At 42.8% G+C, this 26,574-nt stretch overlaps 1 protein-coding gene across 1 annotated transcript in view; it reads right to left on the reverse strand.

The window, feature by feature from the left end:
• Positions 1-26,574, reverse strand: part of nkd1 (NKD inhibitor of WNT signaling pathway 1) — a 77,626-nt gene that overhangs the window by 26,099 nt on the left and 24,953 nt on the right. The window contains exon 4 of the mRNA XM_070896936.1: positions 8,686-8,743. Coding sequence (XP_070753037.1) covers positions 8,686-8,743 — 58 coding nt within the window. The remainder of the gene's footprint in view (positions 1-8,685; positions 8,744-26,574) is intronic.

Below are 26,574 nucleotides of genomic sequence, written 5' to 3' on the forward strand. Positions count from 1 at the left end.
CTGGTGACCATATTTAACTTTTTTTTTACAGCGACTTACCTGGATGGAGTCCCCTGAAGGTGTTCTGGTATTTTTTTTTGTTTGCCGTGATTTTTATTTGCAGGTCTTACACCCTCCCTGGGCCTGACTCCATCCTCGGCAACACCTGGGCGGCATGAGCCTTTCCGCCGAGATTGAGAGCTCCTGCTCAGATTGATGGCGTAAGCCATTGTTTGGCCGCTGGGCGGTACTGCCACCTCTTTTAGAGGAATCTTCCAGACAAAGTACCGCCCGGTCTCGCGGTGGCCATCAGCGGTCCTTTGGGCGGCACTTGGGTGGGCCTTGGCCTTCACGAATTTCGGCCCCTTAATTTAGAAGGAAGCTTAATTTGTAAGAGAGTCAAACTGTCAAATTCAACTTTGTATGTAACAAAAAGCTTTTTACTGGGACATTGCTACCAGTCCAACAGAATCAGAGTAGCAAAGTAGAAGGGTTGATGTAAAGCATGGCTGAGAGAAAGCTGGTTAGTTGTGACTCGGTTTTAATGCTAGATTATATGTCAGGTAGTTACTGCCATATCAACAATCTCATGAAAATGAAACTACTAATCAGCATTCCAAAATTTTTATTGGCTGTACCTTTGTTGATGAATTAACTGCTGAATTTCATTCCATTAAAATACAGCATTTCAAAAAACAACAAAATAAGATCTGCTTTTTTGTAATGGTAGCTAGATCGTGTGCAAGATGATCTTATTTTACTGGTTTAAAACGACCAAGATATGCTACAAGCATTGCAGCCTGTAGTCTAGCTCACCAAGTTTGCACTGCCAAATATGTATTATCCTCTGTTTATCCCATTAGGTAGCAACGGCCAAATTAAACGCTTTATTTGACCATATTCACTTGAAACTCTTTGATGCTCTATTCTCATGCTAAGAAAATGCATTTTGGCCGTAGATCAGACAGAATTAAATAGAATTACTAATTCATTAAGTTAAAATTTAAGCACTGTTTCTACGTTGGCCAGAAAAGTGAACTTTTTTTTGAAGATCAAAGAAGATTCTCCCCACCCATCTCCAGAGCTAAATTAAAACATTCCCAGCATGCTTCATCTGGGTTACTTAAAGCTATGTGACCTGACTGTTGTGAATTTATAATTAAGAAGCAATTACAAAAAAAAAATCATTGGCACCTTCAGGGCTTAAAACTTAAATGCATCAAAAAACAGCACACATGTATTTAAAGGGATTCATTGATCATTCCCAACCTGGCTTCTCACAAGAAAGCCTGGGACATCTTGTACACAGGCCGGACAGACCTGATCGATTTGACCCTGGAATGAAGCCTAATTCCTTCTGCTTTCCTTTAATCATATATGCCTTGGAGTCAAAATTCCTGCTCATTTGTAGCTACAGTAGGGTTTATTTTTTAAATGAACATTTCAAACCTTTTTCCTGTTTTTGGAGGAATGTTAAGTGACAATTTGTACTGACAATACTCGAGTGATTTTAGCAAAATCAGGAATAGATATTAGGAATAGCATTGTGGAATCTAGAGTCCCACAAACTCTCAATCTGAACATTTGTGATAAACATTGCTAAACATGATTAAAATACTTGCAGAAAGGTGAGCACTTTCTACTGAACGGGCTTTACTCAGCTATCTGTGAGGTAACTGTCACAGTTGTATGACCAGCTGAGATTTACTATTCATTCTGTAATGTAGGTTTCTCAACTGGTATCGCTGGCTTTTTAAAAATGTTACATTTAAAAAAAAACAAATACTACATAATAATTCTTCATCAAAACAGCAACTTAAAAAATCCTCTTAAAATGAATATATTGCCTGCTGTTTATAGTCCAAAGTTCTTGAGCCCTGCAGGTCTGGTCAGGATTTGAACATTTGTACATAAAGAAATGACTATATTTTTTTTTAAAAGTATCATTACTAATGGAATGACTCCAGCCACGAAACGTGCTGTGCTCAAGGGAAATTGTTGTTATAATTTCCATTTTTGAAGCAGGAATTTAAGAACAGTCCTGTAACTCTAGCAGTAGATCACTGAACTTCAAACTGGACAACATGAGTATCACAGTATCAATTCAACCGCTCTAATAAACAGGGAGACGACACCAGTTCACATGCAGGCTACTGTAAAGAACACTTTAAAGCAAAGAAAAAGCAGGACCCGCTCCACCTGTAGAAAAGCCCCACAATTGGCTGATCATAGAGCACTACTGAAGTGAAAAAATATATATAAAACTATAAAAGAGCAACTTAAGAAACACTGCAATAAGACTTCCTCTCCTCTCTCTTATCCCACCCCCACCACTCACCCCAAATCTAGGTGCTGGTTGTACTAGATAATAAAAGGCAAACAGTTTCTTACCACATTATATATATATATAACCCAACACTGGGTAGAAATCATAGCTGGAGTTTCACTGAGTATCACTGCTCTCGTAGCTCAATACTTTGAAGTTTACTTTGTACATTCTACAGTTCAAAAGGGCCACTAACGTACCAATCTCTCGCCAAATAAATCCTTAATCCAGGAACCCGCCGTCTTGCCTTTCTGCCATCCAAGACCATAAAAAGAAGGATTGTAGCAAGCTTTTTCATAACTGATTAATGTTTTATTCCAGCCTCTTTCAGTCTGTAACACGCTCTTTTTTTTAAAAAAAAGACAGCAATTGTCCACTTTTCCAATAACTCAGAAACTTCAAAGAAATGTTGTTCCACAGATAAATGAAGGGGAGTTCTGTTTTCTATGAACAAGATTCCAGTGTCAAAGTTGAGGGATTCACATATAGTGGAAATCAGTACATTGCATATGATGGACAGGTTTCGTAATCTCTATGACTTTACAAGTCGGCAGTGAAAAAATAATTTGTTCTCATTGGAGAGAGATTCATCCCAACAGGCTGTCCTCCAATAACACTACATGGAAAACAACCTGTATTTTTATTCTTTTATTTCCTCCTTTAAGATGCTGCTTAAAACCTACCTCTTTCTGCCCTGATATCTCCTTATGTGGTTTGGTATCAAATTTTATTTTATAAAGCTCCTGTGATGCACATTCGACATTTTACAACATTATATAATTGCAAGTTGCAGTTGTTGACAAGATAGGCACTGCCGAAATGATAGCTGTATAAAGTGTTTATTTTAATCAGAACACATACTTCTCATCCCATCAGTTTGACATTTTGCCATTATGCTGCAGTTATACTGCAGGTACTATTTGGAGGTGGTACCCACTACAGGCCAGCAGCACAAAGTTATATTGCCAGTTGTGTACTCCTCTGTAGTCAGGAGCAAGTTATCATCAGCATCCGAGTAGTCAAAACACACATATACAGACTCGGGACATTTTTTTTATTAGAAAAGAACCAACTGTCCTCTCCGCTACTTACTTACTTTAAAAACTTGGTGATTCATGTGAACATTTTAACATTTTGTTTTACAGTTTAAAACATTTACTTCATACTGGTTGCTGTTATACATAGCTGGTATGCAAAAAGTGATATGCATCTACCTCCTTGAAATGGTTTCACACCGGAAGCCAAGAACCAAACTCATGCCAGTTTGGCTGCAATTGAACCACATATTCTGCATTACTGTGAAGCCCAAAAACTTTCACAGCAACACAAGGCATGCAGTATTACTGCCCTATTAGTTACTGTCCCATACACTATCAAATTAAGTCAGGCTGATTTTTTGCAAACATTTCCTCTGACTCCATTACACCCCCAACATCCCAGACATGGCTTACATAGAAACATAGAAAATAGGTGCAGGAGTAGGCCATTCGGCCCTTCTAGCCTGCACCGGCATTCAATGAGATCATGGCTGAACATGCAACTTCAGTACCCCATTCCTGCTTTCTCGCCATACCCCTTGATCCCCCTAGTAGTAAGGACCACATCTAACTCCTTTTTGAATACATTTAGTGAATTGGCCTCAACAACTTTCTGTGGTAGAGAATTCCACAGGTTCACCACTCTCTGGGTGAAGAAGATTCTCCTCATCTCGGTCCTAAATGGCTTACCCCTTATCCTTAGACTGTGATCCCTGGTTCTGGACTTCCCCAACATTGGGAACATTCTTCCTGCATCTAACCTGTCTAAACCCATCAGAATTTTAAACGTTTCTATGAGGTCCCCTCTCATTCTTCTGAACTCCAGTGAATACAAGCCCAGTTGATCCAGTCTTTCTTGATAGGTCAGTCCTGCTATCCCGGGAATCAGTCTGGTGAACCTTCGCTGCACTCCCTCAATAGCAAGAATGTCCTTCCTCAAGTTAGGAGACCAAAACTGTACACAATACTCCAGGTGTGGCCTCACCAAGGCCCTGTACAACTGTAGCAACACCTCCCTGCCCCTGTACTCCAATCCCCTCGCTATGAAGGCCAACATGCCATTTGCTTTCTTAACTGCCTGCTGTACCTGCATGCCAACCTTCAATGACTGATATACCATGACACCCAGGTCTTGTTGCACCTCCCCTTTTCTTAATCTATCACCATTCAGATAATAGTCTGTCTCTCTGTTTTACCACCAATAGGCTGGCCCGCGACTGCGCACAACTCCGCCCTGCCATCCAAAGATAGAATATTCATCAACGTTTCATAGGAGGGCTATTTCTCAGGTTGATCCAAGCTTAATCCAAGCTTAAACTAGAGCACTAAATATAATTACACAAATATTTTCTCATCCAAATGGTACATTAAATAAAAATATTTTACAACACAGTTTTTTAAAAACACCAATTCCAATGAATAATGTAGGAATGTTCAACTTTATATCCCAGAACATGAACTTCTGGCAAATGAAGTGGATCAAAAAGACAGACTTATTCAGTGCAGAGAGAATTACCAGAGGTCAACTTAGTTACTGCAAAATCGCTTTCACAAAAACTTGTTTGCAAATTAACAATGCCCTCACCAGGGAAAGAGCAAAATTAAAACTTCAAGCAGCATCCAAGGTTAAAGTTTTATATCCAATCATTTTCGAGTTTTCCCCTCAGTTAGTGAACACTGCAGTATTTTAACTTGTGGTACAGACATATATGATGTTTGAATTATTGCATATTTTACAAGCACATCCTTCTGCAGATGAAAGTTAGAATTGTAGTAATTGTAGGAGTTATTTTGATACTGAGCTTAAAATCGCCAGACAATTTTACATGTGCAAATTTGATGTAATTAGCATAATTCATAACTTTCCTTTAGCAAAACAAATATACGTTGGAACTTTCAAAATATAGGGCTTGGTGTTTGAATGAATGGGGATGATTTTGGTCAACAGCAGCAGCACTAAACAAGCGGATAGTGAATTGGCCGCCCGTGTTGTACTGCGCCTGATTTTCTTTTCCACTGACTTTAGTGGGAAAGAAATATCGGGCTCGAAATATCAGGTTGGTGATCCGCTATCCGCCTGCTTTGCACTATTGCCATTGACTAATTTCACCCCGTGTCGGTTTTGCAATTTATCAAATTTGCATACTTAATTAAATCTCTTCAGAATTAGAATCTTCTATTCCAGCAGGAATAAGACAGATTGTTCAAGTTTCATAATGGTAAGGTTTACCCTTTAAACTTCCTGCTGAGACCATGGTGACTACATCTCTTCTTTCTCCCTTTTTCTGTATCCTGTTACATAGACAAAGCAACGCCCTTGGGCTATGTGACAGTGATGTGACCGACTGTACCCAAGCGAAGGGACTATCATGCTTCACTATTCAGATTCTGTTTCTTGTTTCTGTGTGTTCTTGCATACATCTGTGCCCAAACAATCCTGTTTCTCATCGTATACATTTGTGAAATGTTCTTTCCCATTTCACACTAATCATGTGAAGAATCTAAAGTTTCTAATAATGCTTTAGGCCCTTACAATAAGTTTTTAGGAGACATACAAAAAACTATGATAAGAGGTATTGTTTAACAACATTTTACAATTTACAATATCTCAGGAGTGTTATAGTGAGCATCTACACTTAGCAGTGTAATTAGTGGAAGTTATTCCTTGAGGTATGCAGAACTTGAGTCAATGGCCCTTTAAAAGAAGCCTTACAATCCAAACCTTTTGGCTATCTTTAATCAGGTAAAATATAAATGACTGCCAAGGAATCTCCAAACATCGAAGATAGATGGATTTTTCTTCTACTGAGCACTGAGTCAATGGATAAGTTGTTCAGATGATTATCTAGGCAATAGTTCATTGCCTTTTTTCTATTTAAAAAAAATCCTGACCTTTACTAAGCCTTCTTCCCTAGAGAGTTGCAGCCAATACAACCGCTCAACCCATTAAAGTCTACAACACAGATTCCCTGCATTTCGGTGGGGTCGGGAAAGATCCACTAGTGGAATACTCCATCTGTCTGGCCATGTATCACCCTGACTGTAATGGAGATGAATGGTGACAGCTGCAGTGTCTACCTACACCAGATGAACTTCAGCAAGCTGTTTGATCAATACTTAAATTACAATTTCAGAATCTTCAAATTAAACTTTGCAAGTCCAATTGTGGTTGTGGGCTATGCTAAAAAGAAAGGTTATTTTGTTTGAGGATTCTTGCCTCCTGTTAAGCAGATGCTCAGGAAAATGAGTGCCCGGGTATGGGTGGGAGGGGATTCATGTGGCTGGAGTTGCACTGCTCTATGGACCCAGGAGATAAGCTGATTCCCGTGGCTGTCTGCACCTGCCATAGGCTCCGTCAGTGACAAAAGTTCACAGAAAATGCATTCCCATCATCAGTGAGTGAACAAGGAGAAAACTCTGATGAAACAGGACCTTAAATGGGAAGAATGGGTACTTCTGATAGGTAGGCCACATTGCCCAAAAGTACAAATGTCAGGGGGATTTTTTCAGCTGTGGGTATGCTTCCATGCAATGTTTTTTTTTCACTCCCCAAATTAAATTGGGAGAATGAAGGTTCTGTACAAGGAAGCAGTTTGCATCTGTTTTTGCTCTTATTCTTATGAGAAAAAGGACAGAGAATACCCTCATGATGTCACCAAATTTGCAGATATCCCACCGTCGACATTTTGTGACTTGGTCAGCGTGCCGGAGTTTGCTGCCACAAATCAGTGCAACCGGGAGCTCCTGTGTACAATATGCATGGGCGGCAATCCCTGCCATTAGAGCTGGGACCTAATGTCAGGAGAAGCATTAGTGGAGGGGAGAGAATGCATGGCAAGGTGAGTGGAGGGAGAGTAGAATGGATAGCGTTGGTAGGGAAGAATATATGGCATGGGGAGGGGCGAGGGAGAAGGAGGAAGCAGAATAGATGGCATTGAATGAGGGGGGGTGGTGAGGGAATAGCAGTGAGGGCGAGGGGGTGGAAGTGGAAAATAAAATTGATGGTAATGAAGAGGGAAGGAAGGAGCAGCACTTTGGGGGTGGGGTAGGAATAAGGGAGGAGCTAGGATTGCCCCTTTAGGGTAGAAGAGGGAGAGTGCCAGCATTAACTGAAGGGCATGAATTAGGGGACACAGTGTCCACATGGTGAGAGGGAAAGAAGGCAAGAAAGAGGACCAGCTTCATTGGGGAAGCGTAGAAGAGTAGCAATTTAACTAAGTTTGCAGGGGAGAAGGGAGCCAGGTTGAATGGACGAGAGAAAGGAGGAAGAGTGTAACTTCTTGTTCTCACATGTCAGTGCTGTTCTCGAGCGGTTAACTGGTTTGGAGACTGCATCAGCCAGTTTGAAGTAGTTAGTCAGCTTTTGCTAGTTTGAGAGATTAGCATGTGTGCATCAGTATATTTACACATTCAGTTCCTCTCCTCACAATAAATCTTAGCAACGGCCAATTTAATGTCACAATGAAGCCACTGTTCAAAGCAGTAAAGATCTGAGTGCTCAATATACTGGGGCTAAAGCACATTAAAGTCTTCACTTCTAGAGACATTACGGCTGAAATGTTGACACAACTATACATAGTAAAAGTGGCCATTGAGATACATCAATCAAAACAAATTCATAGCTACAGCTATAATGAAATTCTATGCTTCGTAATACAGAACATTCTGTACAACTTCATCAACTTAGTAACAATGAGTGACATTGTGATATCACAGACTTAACAAACACTAACAGGCATTAGCTCAGCCCGTTATCAAAACACAAGTTCATTTAGACAGCTGTCAATGCCACTTAATAGCCAACCGACAAAGATAGTATTAAGAAAGTATGAAAGTGTTTTTGTATAGGGTCTCTTAATGTTCTTTAAACAGAAGAAAACACATTGTGTAGAAATGTAATTTAATCCCTGTGAAGTATTGAATTAGATAAGATATTGGTGATTATAATTGTTATTATGGCTGCGTTGCAGGAAAATACGTGTTGTGTAATGGAGAGGATGATGGAGTTGAAGACTGAGTTGGTATCAGAGTTGCAGTTAGCCCATGTCCCTGTTCCCAGCAATGACCCGCACTGGACGGCAGCATTACAGTCACTCTGTGAACCACAATGTGTACCACTGCACTTCCCAGGTATGTCAATTCTTCTACATATTTCAACTTTTTGCAAAGTATACGAGTAAATAAACAGAAATGAGACCTTTTGCACCAGCCCTGAAAACTTTGTAAATTAACTGCAGCCTCAGAGTACTTGAAGCCGGCAGTAACCAACTGACAAACTAAGTGTACAATAAAATATAACTACGGAAAAAAAAACTATTTCTTCTTACAAAGTGCAACAGTTACCTTCTAATGGATAATGTTCTTCACTATATCCTTCTCTGCTAAATTCACCAGCCGATCCCTGCAAGACAAAAACCCAGTTACGTTACCCTCAGTAATCATTTGGTATTTTTTTTTAACAAAGGTTTTCTATAAACAAAGAAAAATAGTGATGTTCAAACAATTCTTTTTAAAAATTACAAGAATGCTGTCTTTTTATAACAGAGCTATAAAAACTACAGAGTCAGCAAACCCACTGAACATACGTCATATGAGCAAGTGTAGGTCGATTCCCAATGCTAATTACATGGCAATCATTTTGTTATATTGTATATGTTTATATTTTCCGGTGCCCAGTTTCACAGGAGAGGAAGAGCTTTATGTAGGGTCAGGGGGGATTGGCAGTGGAATAATGGTGCCTGATCCTGCAACATTCTAACCCTTATTGATCAAGGTTAAAAGACAAGCTCGGATTGAAACTCAACCATCACAGATAGTCAGCCAGTAGATTAATACAGCAACACAATAGTTTTCTCCTCAATCCTCCCCCCACAACAAAAACTGTGTACTTCAACACATAAATGGAAATGGGGGGGGTGGTGGGGGGGACATTAACCCATTGGAAACCCACTGGTTTCAGTTCGATTCCCGCCTGCTCATGGTAGAATGAAGCCACAACAACTTTTTAGCTACGTGGGATGCAAGTGCGGAGAGTTCAAGGCGGTGGCGGGGGGCGGGGGATAAACTTTCCTTGTGGGGAGCAGCACTCCGGGTCCCACTGAGGAAAGTAATAAAGACTTACTGTGAACTGTCTCTGCTGACTTGAGTATAGCCGTCAGGATGGAAGCTGACTCTACGTTTTTAAATTATGTCAAAAGCCTTCCCTCTCTCACTGGCCCGCCGTCCACCACCGCACCCCTCGCCCACCCCAACCCTCGCCACCCCCTCGCCCTCCCCACTCGCTCTCTCCCTAGCCCTCGCCACCCCCTCGCCCTCCCCAATCCTCGCCCTCCCCACTCGCTCGCTCCCTAGCCCTCCCCACTCGCTCGCCCTCCCCAGTCCTTGCCACCCCCTAGCTCCCCACGCCCTCCCCCTCGCTGCCCTCCCCACCCCCTCGCCCTCCCCACCCCCTAGCTCCCCAGTCCTTGCCACCCCCTAGCTCCCCAGCCCTCCCCACCCGCTCCCCCTCGCCCACCCCCATCCCCTCCCCAACCCTCGCCACCCCCTAGCCCTCTCCACCCCGTCGCTCCCTAGCCCTCCCCACCTGCTCCCCCTAGCCCTCTCCACCCCCTCGCTCCCTAGCCCTCCCCACCTGCTCTCCCTAGCCCTCTCCACCCCCTCGCTCCCTAGCCCTCCCCACCTGCGCCCCCTCCACCCCCCTCACTCCCTAATTTTCCTCCAACTTCAAAGTAATGAAGTAACCCTATTCCCTCCACTCCACCATCACAGAGTGAGTTTTCAGTGAGTATACTCGGCCTCGAGAGTTTTCTTTCAAAAACACTTGGCCTTGCTTCAAAAGCCTCTTAAAAACCCATCTATTTTCCGTTACTTTCATCTGCCCCAACCCAATTTCTTTTACCTCCTGCTGATTCTCCCCTCTTCCCTTATAAGTATACTCCAAGATGTACTTTACTGTGGACCACTAAATAAGTGTAAGTTGTTGTTGTTGTTATTTACTCCACAAATTAGTAAAATAGGAAAGTCCACCATCCAAGGTAAATGTTGAAGTAGTTCCTCACCAAGAGCTAATTAACCCTGTTCAAGTCCCTCTAAACGTTTAATGGGTGGCGGTCATACCAGTCAGAAAGTCCCACATTTGATCTCGAGCCCATGATGAGCTAGCTGATCTCAGCCAGGGCATAATTTGTGAAATGCACTTGGCTTCAGGGCTAGGAAAGGAAGAAAAAAAAATCAGCTATAGTTCCCACTCATTCACTAATGAATGGCTACGTGTCCAGATAACATGTGAGATCAGAAGCCGGCTTGGCTGTTGTAATATATTTCCTTAATGTGTTCTTTGCTTTAGAATTCATAGCAACACATTGCTATTAAGAACTAGTTGGTTTATTAGCAAAAGGTTTAACAATCACACTATATGTTACCAGTTCATCCACCAGGCTCACAACCACCTGCCCCATCGTGGATCCCCCGAACCCAACTGGCTGGGGTTTTATTGAGTCTGGTAAACATTACGTGACTGGCTAAGCCACTCCCAACTCAACAGCTCTACAAACCTGTGAGCATACTCACAGGTGCATATATTACAGCTGTGATGCTCTCCATGGCTGAATAGTCTGCTGACTATCATCTTGGCTTACACATGAAAAATGGCCATTTGGGGAGGGGACATGTTTGCACTCGTGGAATCATACTCTAGCCACAGTTAGTATTTTCAGACTTCGGGGGGAAGGGGAAGAAATTGTTGGGTGGGGGGAACCCTATACAGATCCCTGAAATGTGAGAGAAGGGAGAAGAAATAATATTTCTTCATTTCTCTTCAAAATACTTTATTTCCCCTTTGAAGGTCTGCAGCTGAAAAACTGGCCACTGTTAGAATGCCATAGCACATAAACACATACCACACTTCCCACATTAAACTCCCACAAACCAAATGTACAGTTCCTACTGGATCATCAATGACTGCGAATACATTCAACTACCCAGATTTCCAAGAAAAAGACACACCTTCACTACTAGACTACTGAGAATACAGGAACATTCCTACTCCTGGCAGGCAATGAGCCCATATTCACTGCTAGGCCACCTAGGAATACATCAAACATATAACCATTGCTTTCCCTACCACCACCAAACTGCCAGAAGTGAATAGACAGTCACTTCTAAACCTTCCAAAAATGCGGATGCACCCTCTCCCCAAGCTGTTAGGGAATGTATGTTATACAGACACTTTTCCCACAATGTGCTGTTCTGTAAATGGTAAGTTAAGAGTATGACTGTGCCTCAGAAGGTAGTCTGCCAATTTGAACCCAGCACTCTCTGCACAGATCTATCTCTGATGCCTCAGTCATAGGCACTAGTTACATTGAGAGAAAATAAGAGCGTATTGCACACATTCCGACAGGTTTCACTGTATATAGATTTAATTCACTATTCTCTTTTATAAGGGATGTTACATTTAAATCTCAAATTTTCCAAACTGGGCCAAATGTGGGCGTTTGAAATAAACCCAAAGGAAAAATCAGACCACATCTGAGTATTCCACTGGGATTGGTGGTGAGCTACTTGTAGAGTCCATCTAACAACCTGAAGGGTCAAAGTTAGCCAGTTTAAAGCAACATTGTCTCCGCCTTTGAAGATGTCACTCCACAAAAAGAAATGGTATCACAAGAAATTGAGATTAAAATATTGGAATAGATAAAGATCATCCACATACAGTGAAACCAGTCTTAATCGCAGTGATTGAGATTTAAACCACCCATTTCTACATTTCAGCATTGTTGCCACTGGCTGTTAAAGGGCTCCCCATCTCCTGATTCAGCTTTCACCAAATAGTTTCCAATATAGCTTTAAACATTTTCTTTCATACTGTCAAAATTATAAAACAGCCACAGAAATTACAAACAGTACCGCCTGTTTCTTAAGGGGCGAAATTCCCCTACACTGGAGGCGGTAACCTTCTGGGGCTGGGACTTTTAGCGCCCGCTGCGGAAGTCCTGACCCTGCCCCAGAATTGCCCTTACTGCCCCTCAAAAGGAAGCGGACGCAATCTCCCGCGCTCCACTTCCTTTGGGGGTGGATACCGGGGCACTGAAGGAAGTACTATGCAGACACTCCGTGTAATGCTGACGTGCTTCAATGCACTTCCCTTTCGATTAAAGGGGAGAGCCACTGCGCACTTTGGAAGGCCTCTGATGGACTCCACTAGGCCACTTCGGCAGCGTGCGACCAGGCCAGCAGCCCGGCACCCAAGCCAGAGTGACCATGCTTAACCATACCATCGTTGAGCCGACAAAAGAGTCAGCCGACAAAAAAGATGGTGGCATGGGTCACTGGCGCCCTCACCTTTAAGCACCACCCTGAGGGTGGATGTCGGGCAGTTTTATGACCCGCAAAGCTGGCGTTGACATCTGCTCGCCTCAGCCTCGCGGCCGCAGGCAATTTCCCTGTCTTCTGCCCCGTTAGACCTCCCGGAGGCGCCATCAGGCTATAAAAAGGGGAAATTTCACCCCTGTTGATGTAAAAAATGCATTAATACCCAGAGTGAAATATTATGTAAAGAGAATAAGGCAGGAATTTGATTTGGCACAAACAACTTGCATTTCTATAGCGCTTTTAACATAGTAAAAGGTCCCAAGTCACTTCACAGGAGCGTTACAAAACAAAATTTGACACCGAGCCACACATGGAGATATTAGGACAGATGACTAAAAGCTTAGTCAAAGAAGTAGGTTTTATGCAGCGTCTTAAGGAGGAAAGAGAGGTAGAGAGGCGGAGAGGTTTAGGGAGGAAATTCCAGAGCTTCAGGGCCTTGGCAGCTATCAATGGTGGAGCGATTGAAATTGGGGATGCTCAAGAGACCAGAATTAGAGGAGCGCAGAGACTGCGAAGAGTTGTGGGGCTGGAGGAAATTACAAATCTGACTACAACTCATTTAATGGCCAAATGTGTGCGAGCTGATGGCTTTGTTGTTCTAGATAGGTTTCACTGTACAATATTTTAAGAGCTCCCCAATGGTGCCATTAAAAATGCTCTGAATCCGAGGAGGTCACTGAATTTGCAGCTTTATGGCAAGTGGGAATAAACAGCGAAGCTTGGGGGGAGGGGGGAGGGGGGACGACTTCGCCTGATATGTTAGGAGCTATGGCCTCGATACCCACCAAATCGCAAGAACCAGAATGCAGAAATTGTAATTAATAAGGCAAGGACAAATCTCCCAATCAAAATGTATATTTAATGAATGTCACAGCAAGGAAAAGAAACTCCAAGCAGCTCCCTGATGGCTCAGCCACTTTATCCGGTGAGTAGCTGAACTTTACAGGTTTAGGATGTCTCCGGTTTGCTTCCCTGTCTGTACTACGTTAGGTGATCTAAGCGGCGGGAGAGGCTCTGCAACTGGGTGGGTGAGGACAGGGTCAGACACAACTGTTCTGTCTAACGGCAGTTAAACATTCTGCCAACTCTCACTATCAAGACTCACACATAAAAGATGGCCACTTGAACGAAATACTGGAAGGTAACACACGCCCATGTACTGTAGGACAGGAGGTGAAGGGAGAAAATTGGCAAAATCTAAAACCTGTAATGTTCTCCCTCCAAACAGCCTGAGCAGCTGAGGAGGTAGCCCCTGCATCCAGAGATTCTATTTCCAACCAAAGCAACTGCTTCTCACGGACACGACAGAAAGTATACCTTCTTCCCCAAAGTCTGCCGCACCAATCCAAACTAGGAACCCTCCTAATGTTCACGCCGACAACAAGCGAGCAGCCTCCAATCAACAAAGTGGCAGTCTCAAACCCCCTGCTCAAGTGGGCAACACCAACAGCAGAGGATAATCCTATAGGACTGACCAGAGTAACACAGGACAAAGAACCCTACTAGGATCAACAAAGGAAGCCACGCTCACATGTGCTAAACTACAACAAATTGACAAATTCTCCCTGTATACACCCAACTGCTGTGACTACAGATGACAGGTACTGACCATCGTAATGCCACTCAGCCACAGTAAGTCTGTGAGGGTTGAATATTGAGCGTGTACTAGGTGTGCATGCGCCCATAGAGGCTGTGCAAGTTCGGGGTTTAGACGTGCGCTGCGCATGCCCTAAAACCTGGAACCTGCAATCTGTCAAGAATTTTCTTGACAGGTCGTACACATCCCGGGGAAAGAGCCTCCGCGGACGGAGTGATTGCCCAACTTCTGCCCAGCCAATGCCCATGAAACTTACCAGCGTAAGAATTTAAAAAAACATTAAAATGTTATCATTTACACATTTAAAAAATCTGTGCAATAAGGTAAGTTTATTTTTAGCCCCGTTAAATCATGTAAAAAAAAAATTTAAAAATTGAATTTTTATTTTCAATATTTAATTAAATGGCATTTTAATTAATTTTTAATATGTCATGGTTTTTATTTATTTGATGTATAGATGTATTTTTTATCCCCATTCATACTTATGGGCTTTCTGTACATATGGAATCCCCATAAGCATGAATGAATATTGTGTTTTTTTTATTGGTTGGATCGGCCCACCTGATCCCAGGGGTGCTTGCGAACCGCATGCGCCCCTGGAATATGTGGGCTTCTACGCAGGCTTACGTATAGAGATCCAGGAGCGCAAGTCTCCGTGGATCCCGAGGCAGAAGGTAAGTGTGTAGATTTTTTGGTCGGCTGCCTCCGCTCGCGGGAAGTCTGGACCGCAGATTCAGCCCCATTAAATGCAAAGGCAACGAGCAACTGGCACACGGGAATTGGTGGACACCAAACCCCAGTGTGGTAAAATGGTTAAAACATACCCCAAAATGTGACAGTCCCTGCCCAGCAATTCCAAAACCTCGACAGGCACAACTTCAGAGACTTGGAAACGATCCTGACCCCAAACACCAGGTCATTCCCAGCAGCCTCACAACCATATCAACAACCCTTAGTGTGCTGCAAGTGCCATGTGACCAAACCCTACAGCAATTTCACAAAATAGATTCTCTTTTCATAAAGAAAATAACGGACAAAACTGTAAAAAGCAATAACCAGAATACCCTTATCCTGCTCAGTTTAACAAAATAAAAGCAAACATTACACTTTCGACCACCTATGCTCTCAACTGCAATGAAAACATTTAATACAATTCAGTTGCGTGGCCTAAAGTGCAAGTCCGAAAACAGAACAAAAATCAGCATTCTGAGCTGGGTACTGAGTGCAGTGGTGAAGCCGTGTATTTGGCACAGTTGCATCAGATGGCACTCTACAGTAAGTGCATTTCCTGCCTCCGCCCTGATCACTGTACAAAGAAGGAATCAGTAACTTGGATCTACATGCATGACCCGTTGAAAAGGATCAGAAAACTGGACTGATAAAAGAATTCCGTTTGTAAAGCATGCCTAGAGGTTTATCAAAATCCTCAGAAAAATCAGGTTCATCGCTGATAAGATTACTACAATTTTCTGTATTCGTTCGAGGTTGGTCCCACAGGCTGCTCTCACTGGGTGGTCAGCACTTTAATGTGAAAGACAGTGAGTTGACCTGGATTCTTTAATGTTTGAACTCTATGGGTCTGTCATTTAAACCAATAGTGAATGTTTATTAATAGGATCATGGAAAAACTACTGACACCACATATACATTTCATTTCTGAGACGATTCAAGTAGCACGCAGTGGGGATACTGTGACCGCAGGCCTCTATTTATGAAGGATGAAATTACAATAGTTAAATCTATCTTGGCCACATGCAAGGACTGAACAGCAGAACACGTTTAGTATCTTCTCTTTTCACATTCCAACAATATTTCACAACAAGACTCACGTACAGAATTTCCATTTTACACTAGTTTAAGCAAACGGTAGACACAGAAATAAAGCGGGAAACACAGCCGCATACTCACATCTATTTCTTCATTGAAATTCATGAACAGACGAAAAGGCAGCCCATTATCCGGTTGGAGAACTGACCAAATTTAAAATCTAAGAGTTTGTACTTCTAAGTGCAATACAAAAACCTTTAAATATTTAAGACATTTATTGTACAATAAAATATTGACTGACAATCTATTTATATGCAACATAATTGCCCCGCCTCCAAATATTTTACACACAAATTGAGATGCATAAACACAAGGGACTAAATTTTCCTCTGTTAGTGAGAAGCACATGGGTACAAGGCAAGAAATACAAATGGGGCAAAATATACTCATAGGGGGAAATTTTAACCTCACCCGCCCAGCAGGAATTGCACTGAAACCTCTGAGAGCTGACCGGTTGCGAGTTTAGCCAGTATTGATCCCTCAACCAACATCATTAATAAACAAATGAGCTGGTCATCAACTGATTGCTGTTTGTGGGACCTTGCTGTGCGCAAATTGACTGCCACATTTCCTGTGCTACAACAGTGGTGACACATCAAAAAGTATTTCATTGGTTGCAAAGTGCTTTGGGATGTCCTGAGGTGATGAAAGGCGCTATATAATTATAAGTTGTTTCTTTTAGAAGAGAGCCATTTGCCATGATAAACATAATGAATTTAGAATAAAAATCAAGATAAATGAACTTCATCTTTTTGGTATGTTTTGTTTGACAAATTTTGTAAACTCCTCCAAGGGGACGAAATTGCCCCGCACCCCGATTGGGAGCAGTAATCCTCCGGGGACTGGGACTGAATGCCTGGCGCAGAAGTGCTGTCCCAGCGCAATCTCTGTCGTCCACTTCCTTTGGGGGCAGGTCCCGGGGTGCTGAAGGAAGTGCTACACGGACACTCTGTGTCGTGATGACATGCTTCACTGCCCCTCCCCTTTGATTAAAGGGGAGGGCCGCTATGCACTCTGCTCGGCCTCTGATGGCCACCACTGGACCACCAGGGCAGTGTGCGACCGGGCCAGCACCCGGCATCCATGACAGAATGCCAGGCTGCACAACAGCGGCCCAGACCATGCTAGGACCACCATCGTTGAGCCGACCCGAGAGTCGGACAACAATAAAAGATGGCGACGCGGGGCGCTGGCACCCTCCCCTTTAATCACCACCACGAGAGCGGAAGTCTGCCAGTCTCGCGGCCCGCGGGGCACTGAGGGGTCGTCGTGCATGGTGATGATGTCATCGCCGGTCGCGTGACGACTCGGGGCACTAACCGCAGGGCGCAACGCTGCCATGGCAGCGCATCCACATCCTCCCAAGCCGCTTCCTGGGAGGCGGTAGCTGCCCCCCTCCCCCCTGGCGAAAACTATCGTGCGCCCCCCCCCCCCCCCGGAGGCACCAGCGGGCCGATAAAAGGGGGCAATTTCACCCCCCAAGTTCCTAAAATTTCGAACTGTTATAAATGCCGACTGATTTCCATGTGCCAAATTCGCAGAACTACATTTGGCCAATAATCCGAATGTTCAATGCAATTCAGCTCTAACGTCAACATAGCATGAGAGAGCTCAACACAATGATCCAACATTCTTGTAGACAAGCCTACACGAGAGAACATTTCCTTAAATGGAATGTTATAACAAAAGGTGAGGGCCTAGCACCTTTTTTTTTTTTAAGATCTTCTAAAATTCAGAGTATAATTTTAGTCTGTAACTGATTTCACTATTTTATTTATGTCTCATTCCCTAAAAGTTAACAGATGTGGCACAGCAAGGTTTAAATAAAGTATCTTGATAGCCATGTGATCCTATAAGACTTTAAAGGCAGCATTAGAATTTGGACCATGCACCAACATATTGAAACTTCAAGCACAAGGACTTAAGTAGATTATATGGTTAAAACCCTGAGTCTGCTCCTTTTGACTCCCAATAGCTTTTATTCATGACATTGTTTCTTTAAATCCTCCAAGTATGATAAGAACCTTTATTCTCTACTAATAAAGAATGAGCTAGTCTTCTGACCTCGACTTTAACTCCAAGTGGATAGCAAGGTAAGTTGGAAACTCTGTCGAAGAAATGAGGCTCGGACTATTTTAGCCCCTGGGCCTGATGTAAATCCCTCTGGCATACTTCCTACCCGTTTCGGATGAAAAGCCGACAGGAAGCAGTTGAAAGTTGCCCAGCCCAGAGGTCTCCTGCCAAGACCAGGTAATTGGCTGCATCGGTGGCCAGGGTCGGCTTTGGGCAGGTATCCTTGTTACCTGCTCAGTAGAGAAGGTTAAAGTTCGGAACGGCGATTTCCAGGCAGCTTTCCATCAGATAATTAACTGTTGCAATTTTAACTGCCCACCTACTGGGTATGTATAGGGATTGCGCCAGTAGTTCCTCAAGTTTCTCTTGACTACATAGCCGGGTGGAAACAGTTAAAATTGCCCTCTGTTTTAAGTGTTAGAAAAATTTTACCGAATTTACAAAGAAGCAGATTGAAAGAAAGTCAACTGTCTCCGTGTCGAATGGCGTTGCATCATGGGAATCCAGATCTTGACATATGGGATACTGAGCAATTCAAGATGTGCAATACTACTAGAAAAACAACGCAGAGAGATTTCTGGAACCTTCAATAAGAGGCAGCCACAAGAATTTGTTGAAAAAATGGATTATATCTGGTTTGTGTCATTGCGATCAGACTGGCAGATGTGTCCATTTCCCCGGCTTAGCTCTCAGTGCTTCATATTAATGAAAGATTGATGACAATACATGGACTATCTCCTAAATAGATTTACACAATAGGCCTACTGTAACCTCCATAATGCTCTTCTGAAGCACCTCAGTGAACCACTTGCCAGATTTTAATTTTATCCTAATCCCCTTGTCCTTTCCATCATCTATATAAAGGGACTTTAAAGGTTAGTTATGATAATCCAATGCATGACGTAACCCACTAATGATTGGTACACATTGTTCAAGCTATTTCTGTCCAATGTTTGTGCACAAGCACTGCAGCAGGTGAGAATACAGAGCACATTTTCTCCAAATACTAGCTGGGAAAAGATATGTGCCAACTGGAATTGGGACAAATATTACGTTCCATGTCTAAATTTACTATTTCCCTTTCTTCTAGTAAACAAGTATTGTACATCTTGAATTGCTCAGTGTCCCATATAGCAAAGTCTGGATCCCCCAGGGGCAATACTTTTAGACATTGAGTCAGTCGACATACTGTCAAGCTGCTTCTTTGTAAATTAGGTTACGGTTAACCTTTTTATAACATTTAAAAGAAAATGTTATTTTAACCCTACCCGCCCAGCGTAATCTGGGCCAGTGGGCAGTTAAAATCGCCCAAGTTACTTCTTGCTGAATGCTGCCAGGAATTCACTGTTCCAAGGTTACATGCTATAACTGAATTCACCGTTTCCCTTTTTCCTAGCAAGCAAGTACCAAGAGCTCCCAAGTTACATAAGCCTCCAAGACCTACTTGAAGCGGGTTCTAATTGTCCGCCTCTTTCTGGCCCCAATCTGAAGAACAGACTTTAAAAAAAAAAATCAGAGGTGGACACCACTACCCAATCATGAACATAGTGGCTTGTAAGAGGCATTATCACCACTGAAAGGTGTTAGGCAAAGCTTGGCAATGGTGCTTGAATACCATGTGAATGGCATCATCCACGATGCAGCAATGTCCTTTGAATTACCAAGTGCTTCACAAAAAATATATAGCATTAACATGGCTCAACAAAACGTACGGCGATAGCTCCCACTGAACTAGATACCATATCTGGTGATGCATACTTGCACAGCCAAAACAGAATGTTTGCAATGACCTGGTCAAAGGACCGGGCCTACCTGGAAATTCCCTGAGCAGGCACCAATGCATGTTGAACTAAACTTTTTTTTAAAAAAGGGAAGGCGGTAATTGTATTCTCCCTGCATTTGTAGTTCTTTTCAGTGTGTGCAAAACAAAAATGTCATAGCCAGACAACATACATCCACCAATTAGGAATTATTTTGTACGCATAATGCGCTACACCATACTGGAGAAAACAAATTCTTTGACCTGCATAATGATGAAAAGGAACAAAGTATTTGCACAGCATAGGGAGAGGTAAGGCCTTTTAATATCTATGAATTATGCACCAAGACAACTTAAAACCATCCCACAGGACATGTATTTGTTTCCATTTGCAGTCACCACACACATCATCTTTCTTACTCTCAGCCAGAGACTCATTCAACAGCATGGGAACTGGAAATAAATTAATGAAGCACAGCCAAGGTAGCTAGGGGCCTTATTGGAAATGTGCCCATTTCTGAGGTGCTGATAGGCTGGCATGCTTTGATATATATTGGCATATCAATGAAAATTATGTTATCACGTACAGTACAAGGCTTTAATAGCCACAGGCTGCCATTTGAAATAAACATTCGTGTGGTTCTGAACAAACATACACTGTAAACAGGACTCATTAGCTTCATTTCTACTCAGTGCGAAACTACTTCTCTTCACACTCGCCAATGCATGGAGCAGTCAAAATTGGACAGTCACGTCATATGCCAAAACAAACATGAATAAAGGCAACAAGTTGGCTCTTGTCACATGGGTGACAGAAGACAACCAAGTGGTATTAACGTCTCTCCTTTTTCTCTCATCCCCCTCTGTTCCTTTTCTTTCTTACCCCAAACTCTCCCCGCACCCCCCCCCCCCGCACTCCCACAGAAAGCAAGAACGCTATGGAGGACTAATCCAGCATCTATAAAAGCTGTGAAAGATCTCTATGGAAACTACATGGTCAAGAGAAACTCAACTGGCACAATCCCTGTACATAGAAGATTGCAACTTTACACATGAAACCCACAGTTGAATGCAGGAGAGCTGGTAGAGTGCAAGGGGAGTTGCCATGATTTATACTTCATCTAACACAGCAGTTATTCTGTCACTAGGAATGAGGAAGACACAGATTTTGTGTTCTGATCTAACTATGCATTGCATCCTAATTTATTACAGGTACATTTTTTTTTAAATGGACTCCAATGGCCGGATGGATATGACCATCACTGGTTCCCGGGAACACCAGTCTGAAGCCCATACAAAGTGACAGTAAGAGAGTAACAGAAGAGAAATGAGGTTGGTTCACAACAGAGCTGGTGGGAATAAAGCAGGTATTTTTGCATGCACTGTACCATTGTTTGTTCTTCATGCCAGCTGGATTCAGGCTGGGTCACCAGTCTTATTGCCAGGCAGGAATTTTATTATAGAGTCTGTTGGAGAAAATCTCATTGGTGAATGGCCAAGGCATTAGGCCACAACTATATATATATTTTTTTAAAGCTTTTCAAAACAGAGATAAGAATCTAGTCAGTGTATGTTTTTTTTAAAGTTCATTTTGATAACCGAATAGTCACTGTACTCATCTAATTTTCTTTTGCGTTAAACCAAAATCCTGAACAACATGGCAGTGACGGTAAACCACAGTGGCACAAGTTGCACTAACATTAACACTACATAAAATGTTCGCAATGTCTGGGCTATTCCAAAACCAACAATGAAACATCAATGTGGCACCAAAGCAGAAGTTCATCTGGAACTTTCGCTTTCAGAATCAAGAAAACATATACCGCTGGCCAATGAGTCTTAATGTAGAACAAGACAAATTCGTAACATACAAAACCAAGAGCCCATCTTTCTGTTTCAAAAGCCGATAAACCGCTGTGAAGTTCCAGTATTTTCTGGTTCTTTGGCCACGATTTTTCCTACCTCAGCAGATCCGTAGCAGGTCCCGGTCACACTCCCATCTCCATCCCGGCCTCCGACATGGCTTCACACTGATTGGACCTGTTAAGCCCGTCAAGCAAGTTTCCCAGCCAACTGAAGGAAGCGGGTCTGATGACGTCATTTGATGTCGCATCATCAGCTGATTTCCTTAAAGGGATCATGCGCAAATTTACTTTGACAGTTGTGCTGTCAGTGTTCTACAGCATTGAGGTGCTTCAAAGACTGACCAGCACTGCACAAAGGTGCATGGTAGCACCCAGGCTCTCATGACTCCCTCCAGATGCTTATTGAGGGAGTCACAGCATGCAGGAAGGTTCTCTTCCCTTCCAATGGGTGGAAGAGATCTCCCAAGGTAGCCAACGCAACCTGGGTGCACATTGTACAGGAAGGCACAAGAAGGGGTGTCAGCAGGAGGGCCAGGCTGCAGTGACGCAAACCTTTCAATGATCGGATTAGATCACGAAACGTTACAGCAAAGCCGCACTCAACCTCATCCTGCTGTGTCACTCATCACATCCCCATCACTGTGCCTTCCCAACCCTACTCCTGCACATCCTTACTCACACTAACTTACCTTGCACCTCCACCCATCCCTCTCTACCTACATTATCATTTCCCCATCTCACTAGCCAACCCTCACACTCATCCTCATTGTGGTCCAATTATATCAACTAATAACACACAAGGGTAGACACTTGGGTCTTTTAGCCAATGATCATGTGAAGTTTCTGTCAATGTGCTGTCAAACATTGAAATCATTATTTTAAAAACTTTGCGTTCTTGGACTGATTTGTGTGCACGTTTGGAAGTGAATCAGTGAGTTGCAGTGACTGGTGAGACATAACGGTACCCCCTGCAATACTGATGAGTGTGAAAGGAATGGCTTGGACATTGTAGGGATGCTTTATGTTGTTGGTGTGTGGTGGTGCCAACTTGGCGCTTCACGTGGCAGCCATGGTGTATAGCGTCAAGTGAAGTAAATGTAGCCCTGGTGAGGGCATCCTTGGCAGCCGAGCAGCAATGTGGTCGGGTGATAATGTCCTGTGCAGCATCAGGTAATTGCGGAGAAGGTTGGTGTAGTTGCTGGTGCTGTTGGTGTACCTGGTGATGTTGGTGTTGAGGCTGATTGTGGTCAGATTCTGAGGACCATGATGAGAGAGTATAAAGTGCACCCATGCTGATGGAATAGATGGCAGGTGAAGTAGGGATGACAGAAGCGATCTATCAATGGTGGGAGAGGTAATGAGGTTAGACTGGATGGAGACTTGTGTAAAGACTTGCAGCATTCTGAAGCTGTAGTGGAAATGCAGTTTAATGAATCTAGTGGTTAAGGGAACATTTTTCAATCAGCAGATTCAATGACCAATGACCTCCTGCCTCAGCTTCACAGACAAAGTCTCGGCACAATGGGCGACCTGTCAAATTCAAAGCATTGTTAAGTGGCCATAAACAAGCCACTAATGATTTGAATTGGGTCCCCCACCGCTGGCAGACCCGATATTGGGAAATGCAGGTGTGCGCATTCTGACAGCGGATTCCCGACCCACTGACAATTTGATAACTGACCCGCCACCCATTTCGTCCCCGAGCACCGGCAAAATCACGGCCTTTGTGTTTATTTAAATGTGCAGCACATGTATGGTAAATCTAATGGCATTAGTTCATTGTGAATTCGAATGCCAAGAGAAGCAGAATGAGTTTGTTTTTGGCTCCAACAGTCTTTCAGTTCAGATCCATAGAAATACGCCCACAGAACAACAGGTCTGCATCACTTTGAGCAATGTGGGCCCCATGAGATTTGTCTAAAGGTGCTTTATGTTGATTCTGGAGCACAAGGAGAGTTGCACTCGGGTGGAGACTCACAGGGACCCAGCTGCCATTCTCCTCTTTTCTAATGTACTAGTTTGCCACTAGTGTGATTGAGGCCTTTAAGGTGGTCAGTAGGAAGGAGGTGCATGTTTCTGCTGCCTCAAAACCCACGGAAAGTCACATCCTGGACCCAGTTGGATTCTTAGACTTTGCCTCCTTTATAATGCTGCAGCAAAAGTACCATGCTTCGCCGATTATCAGCACATTACCAATATGAAAACACCAAGAGTGATTTCTGTTTAAAAAGCATGTTTGTACCAAATGAATCTAGTGTGGACTCCTACAGAGTAAACTTGGCAGTGCAAGTCCAGGTTAGCATCCATCTAGTATAAAAATCTGCCGCTCGAGCTGTAAAACACTGAAATTACTATGTAAACAAATACAGTATCAGATATCGGAGTCAGCCTTTGGATCTTTTCCAGGTGTTTGTAGCAAATTGGGAATATCAGCATGGTGACAAATGTCCTTGCACTGGAGTCTGGCCCAGCACTACTCACTTTCGATCCTGGGAGACCATGGACTCATACCCAAACTAGACACAGCTGGAACACTGAGTCACCAGCACAAATGTTGAGCTGGGATCATTGATTTTACATGTTCCAGCATGTGACACTGTTCGAACAGTGAGGCTTGTAGACTGCAACCATATAATCCAACCACTCCCAGCAATTTCACTTCCTGCAGATGTCCAAAAATATGTCTAAACAGAAGATGCAATTGGAGCAATGGTTTTATAACAAAGAGACAACACCTGATGTATTTACGCCTCGGGGAGTTTTTCTACATTAAAGACAATATATAAATGCATGTTGCTGTTGTGGTTATTGGGCCAAAAACTGCGGCCTCGCCGGGTGCGTACGATGTGCACAGGCACCCATACCCGCAAATATCGTTTCTTTTGACAGATCGCACATATCCCCGAGAGAAGGACATCAGCGGGACAGAGGTTTGCTGTTTTGCCCAACTCTTGCCCAGCGAATGTCCTTCAAACTCTTACGCCTGGTAAAAGCAGGCATATTGCCCATTTTTACCAGCGTAAGTGTTTTAAAATATAGAAAAATTAAATGTAATCAATCATTTTTATATTAAAAACCCTGTCCATTAAGGTAATTTTTAACCCTATTAAAACACATGAAAAAAAATAAAAAAAATGCTTTTTTTCTCAAACATTTAATTACATTCAATTTCAATGAATTTTAAATATGCAAGATTTGTTTTCATTTATTGTGTTGTGTTTCTTGTTTTTGGGGGTATTCTCATTGATAGTAATGAGAGCTCATACAGAGTTCCAATTATGGTCCAGGCCCTTGTGATTCCAGGAAATGAATAGGTACCTGGAAGACATGTTCCCGTACGCTGGACTGCAAATGGAGGCCTCCAACCGGAATCCTACATTCCTCCGGGACCACCAGGTATTTTCATGAAAATTTATTTGGTCAGAGCCGTTCACCTAAAGGACGCCTCAGACTAAAATGTTCCCATTGTTTTAAGATGACACAACCCACTAACACTTAGACCATTCCACACCAACACCTCTTGCCACAAAATGTATCTATGATGACAGTGGCCCTTATTGTCCATTTTCTGTGGGGTTTGAGTATGGAGTTTGAATGCGATTTATTCTATGAAATGAGACAGGATTAATAAACAAACAATCTCCTAGTAAAGGATCCCCTTGGAATGAGTGATCATAGCACGATTGAGTTTCAAATTCAGATGAAGGATGAGAAAGTTGGATCTTTAACTAGCGTACTATGCTTAAATAAAGTAGACTATGAAGGTATGAGGCAGAGTTGGGTAAAGTGGACTGGGAAAATAGATTAAAGTATAGGACGGTTGATGAACAGTGATGTACATTTAAGGAGGTATTTCACAACTCTCAAAGAAAAATATATTTCAGTGAGGAGAAAAGGGTGTAAGAGAAAAGATAGCCATCCATGGCTAACTAAGGAAATAAAGGACGGTATCAAATTAAAAACAAGGGCATACAAAGTGGCCAAAACTAGTGAGAGGACAGAAGACTGGGAAGCTTTTAAAAGCCAGCAAAGAATGACTAAGAAAGGGAAGATAGACTATGAAAGTAAACTAACACAAAATATAAAAACAGATAGCAAGAGTTTCTATAGGTATATAAAAAGGAAAAGAGTGGCTAAAGTAAATGTTGGTCCCTTAGAGGATGAGACCGGGGAATTAGTAATGGGGAACATGGAGATGGCAGAAACTCTGAACAAATATTTTGTATCAGTCTTTACGTTAGAGGACACTAACAATATTCCAACAGTGGATAGTTATGAGGGGGGGAGGAACTTATCATAATCACTAAGGAGGAGGTACTCTAAGATAATGGGACTAAAGGCAGGTAAATCCCCTGGACTTAATGGCTTGCATCCTAGAGTCTTAAGAGAAGTAGCGAAAGGGATTGTGAATGCATTGGTTATAATTTACCAAAATTCCCTGGATTCTGGGGAGGTCCCAGCAGATTGGAAAACTGCAAATGTAACGCCCCTATTTAAAAAAGGAGGCAGACAAAAAGTAGGAAACTATAGACCAGTTAGCCTAACATCTGTGGTTGGGAAAATGTTGGAGTCCATTATTAAAGCAGGACATTTGGAAAAGCAAAATTCGGTCAGGCAGAGTCAGCATGGATTTATGAAGGGGAAGTCATGTTTGACAAATCTGCTGAAATTCTTTGAGGAAGTAACGAACTGGGTGAATAAAGGGGAACCAGTGGATGTGGTGCATTTGGACTTCCAGA

This window comes from Pristiophorus japonicus, chromosome 13, assembly GCF_044704955.1.
Source record: "Pristiophorus japonicus isolate sPriJap1 chromosome 13, sPriJap1.hap1, whole genome shotgun sequence".
In the NCBI taxonomy this organism is placed as follows: Eukaryota; Metazoa; Chordata; class Chondrichthyes; family Pristiophoridae; genus Pristiophorus; species Pristiophorus japonicus.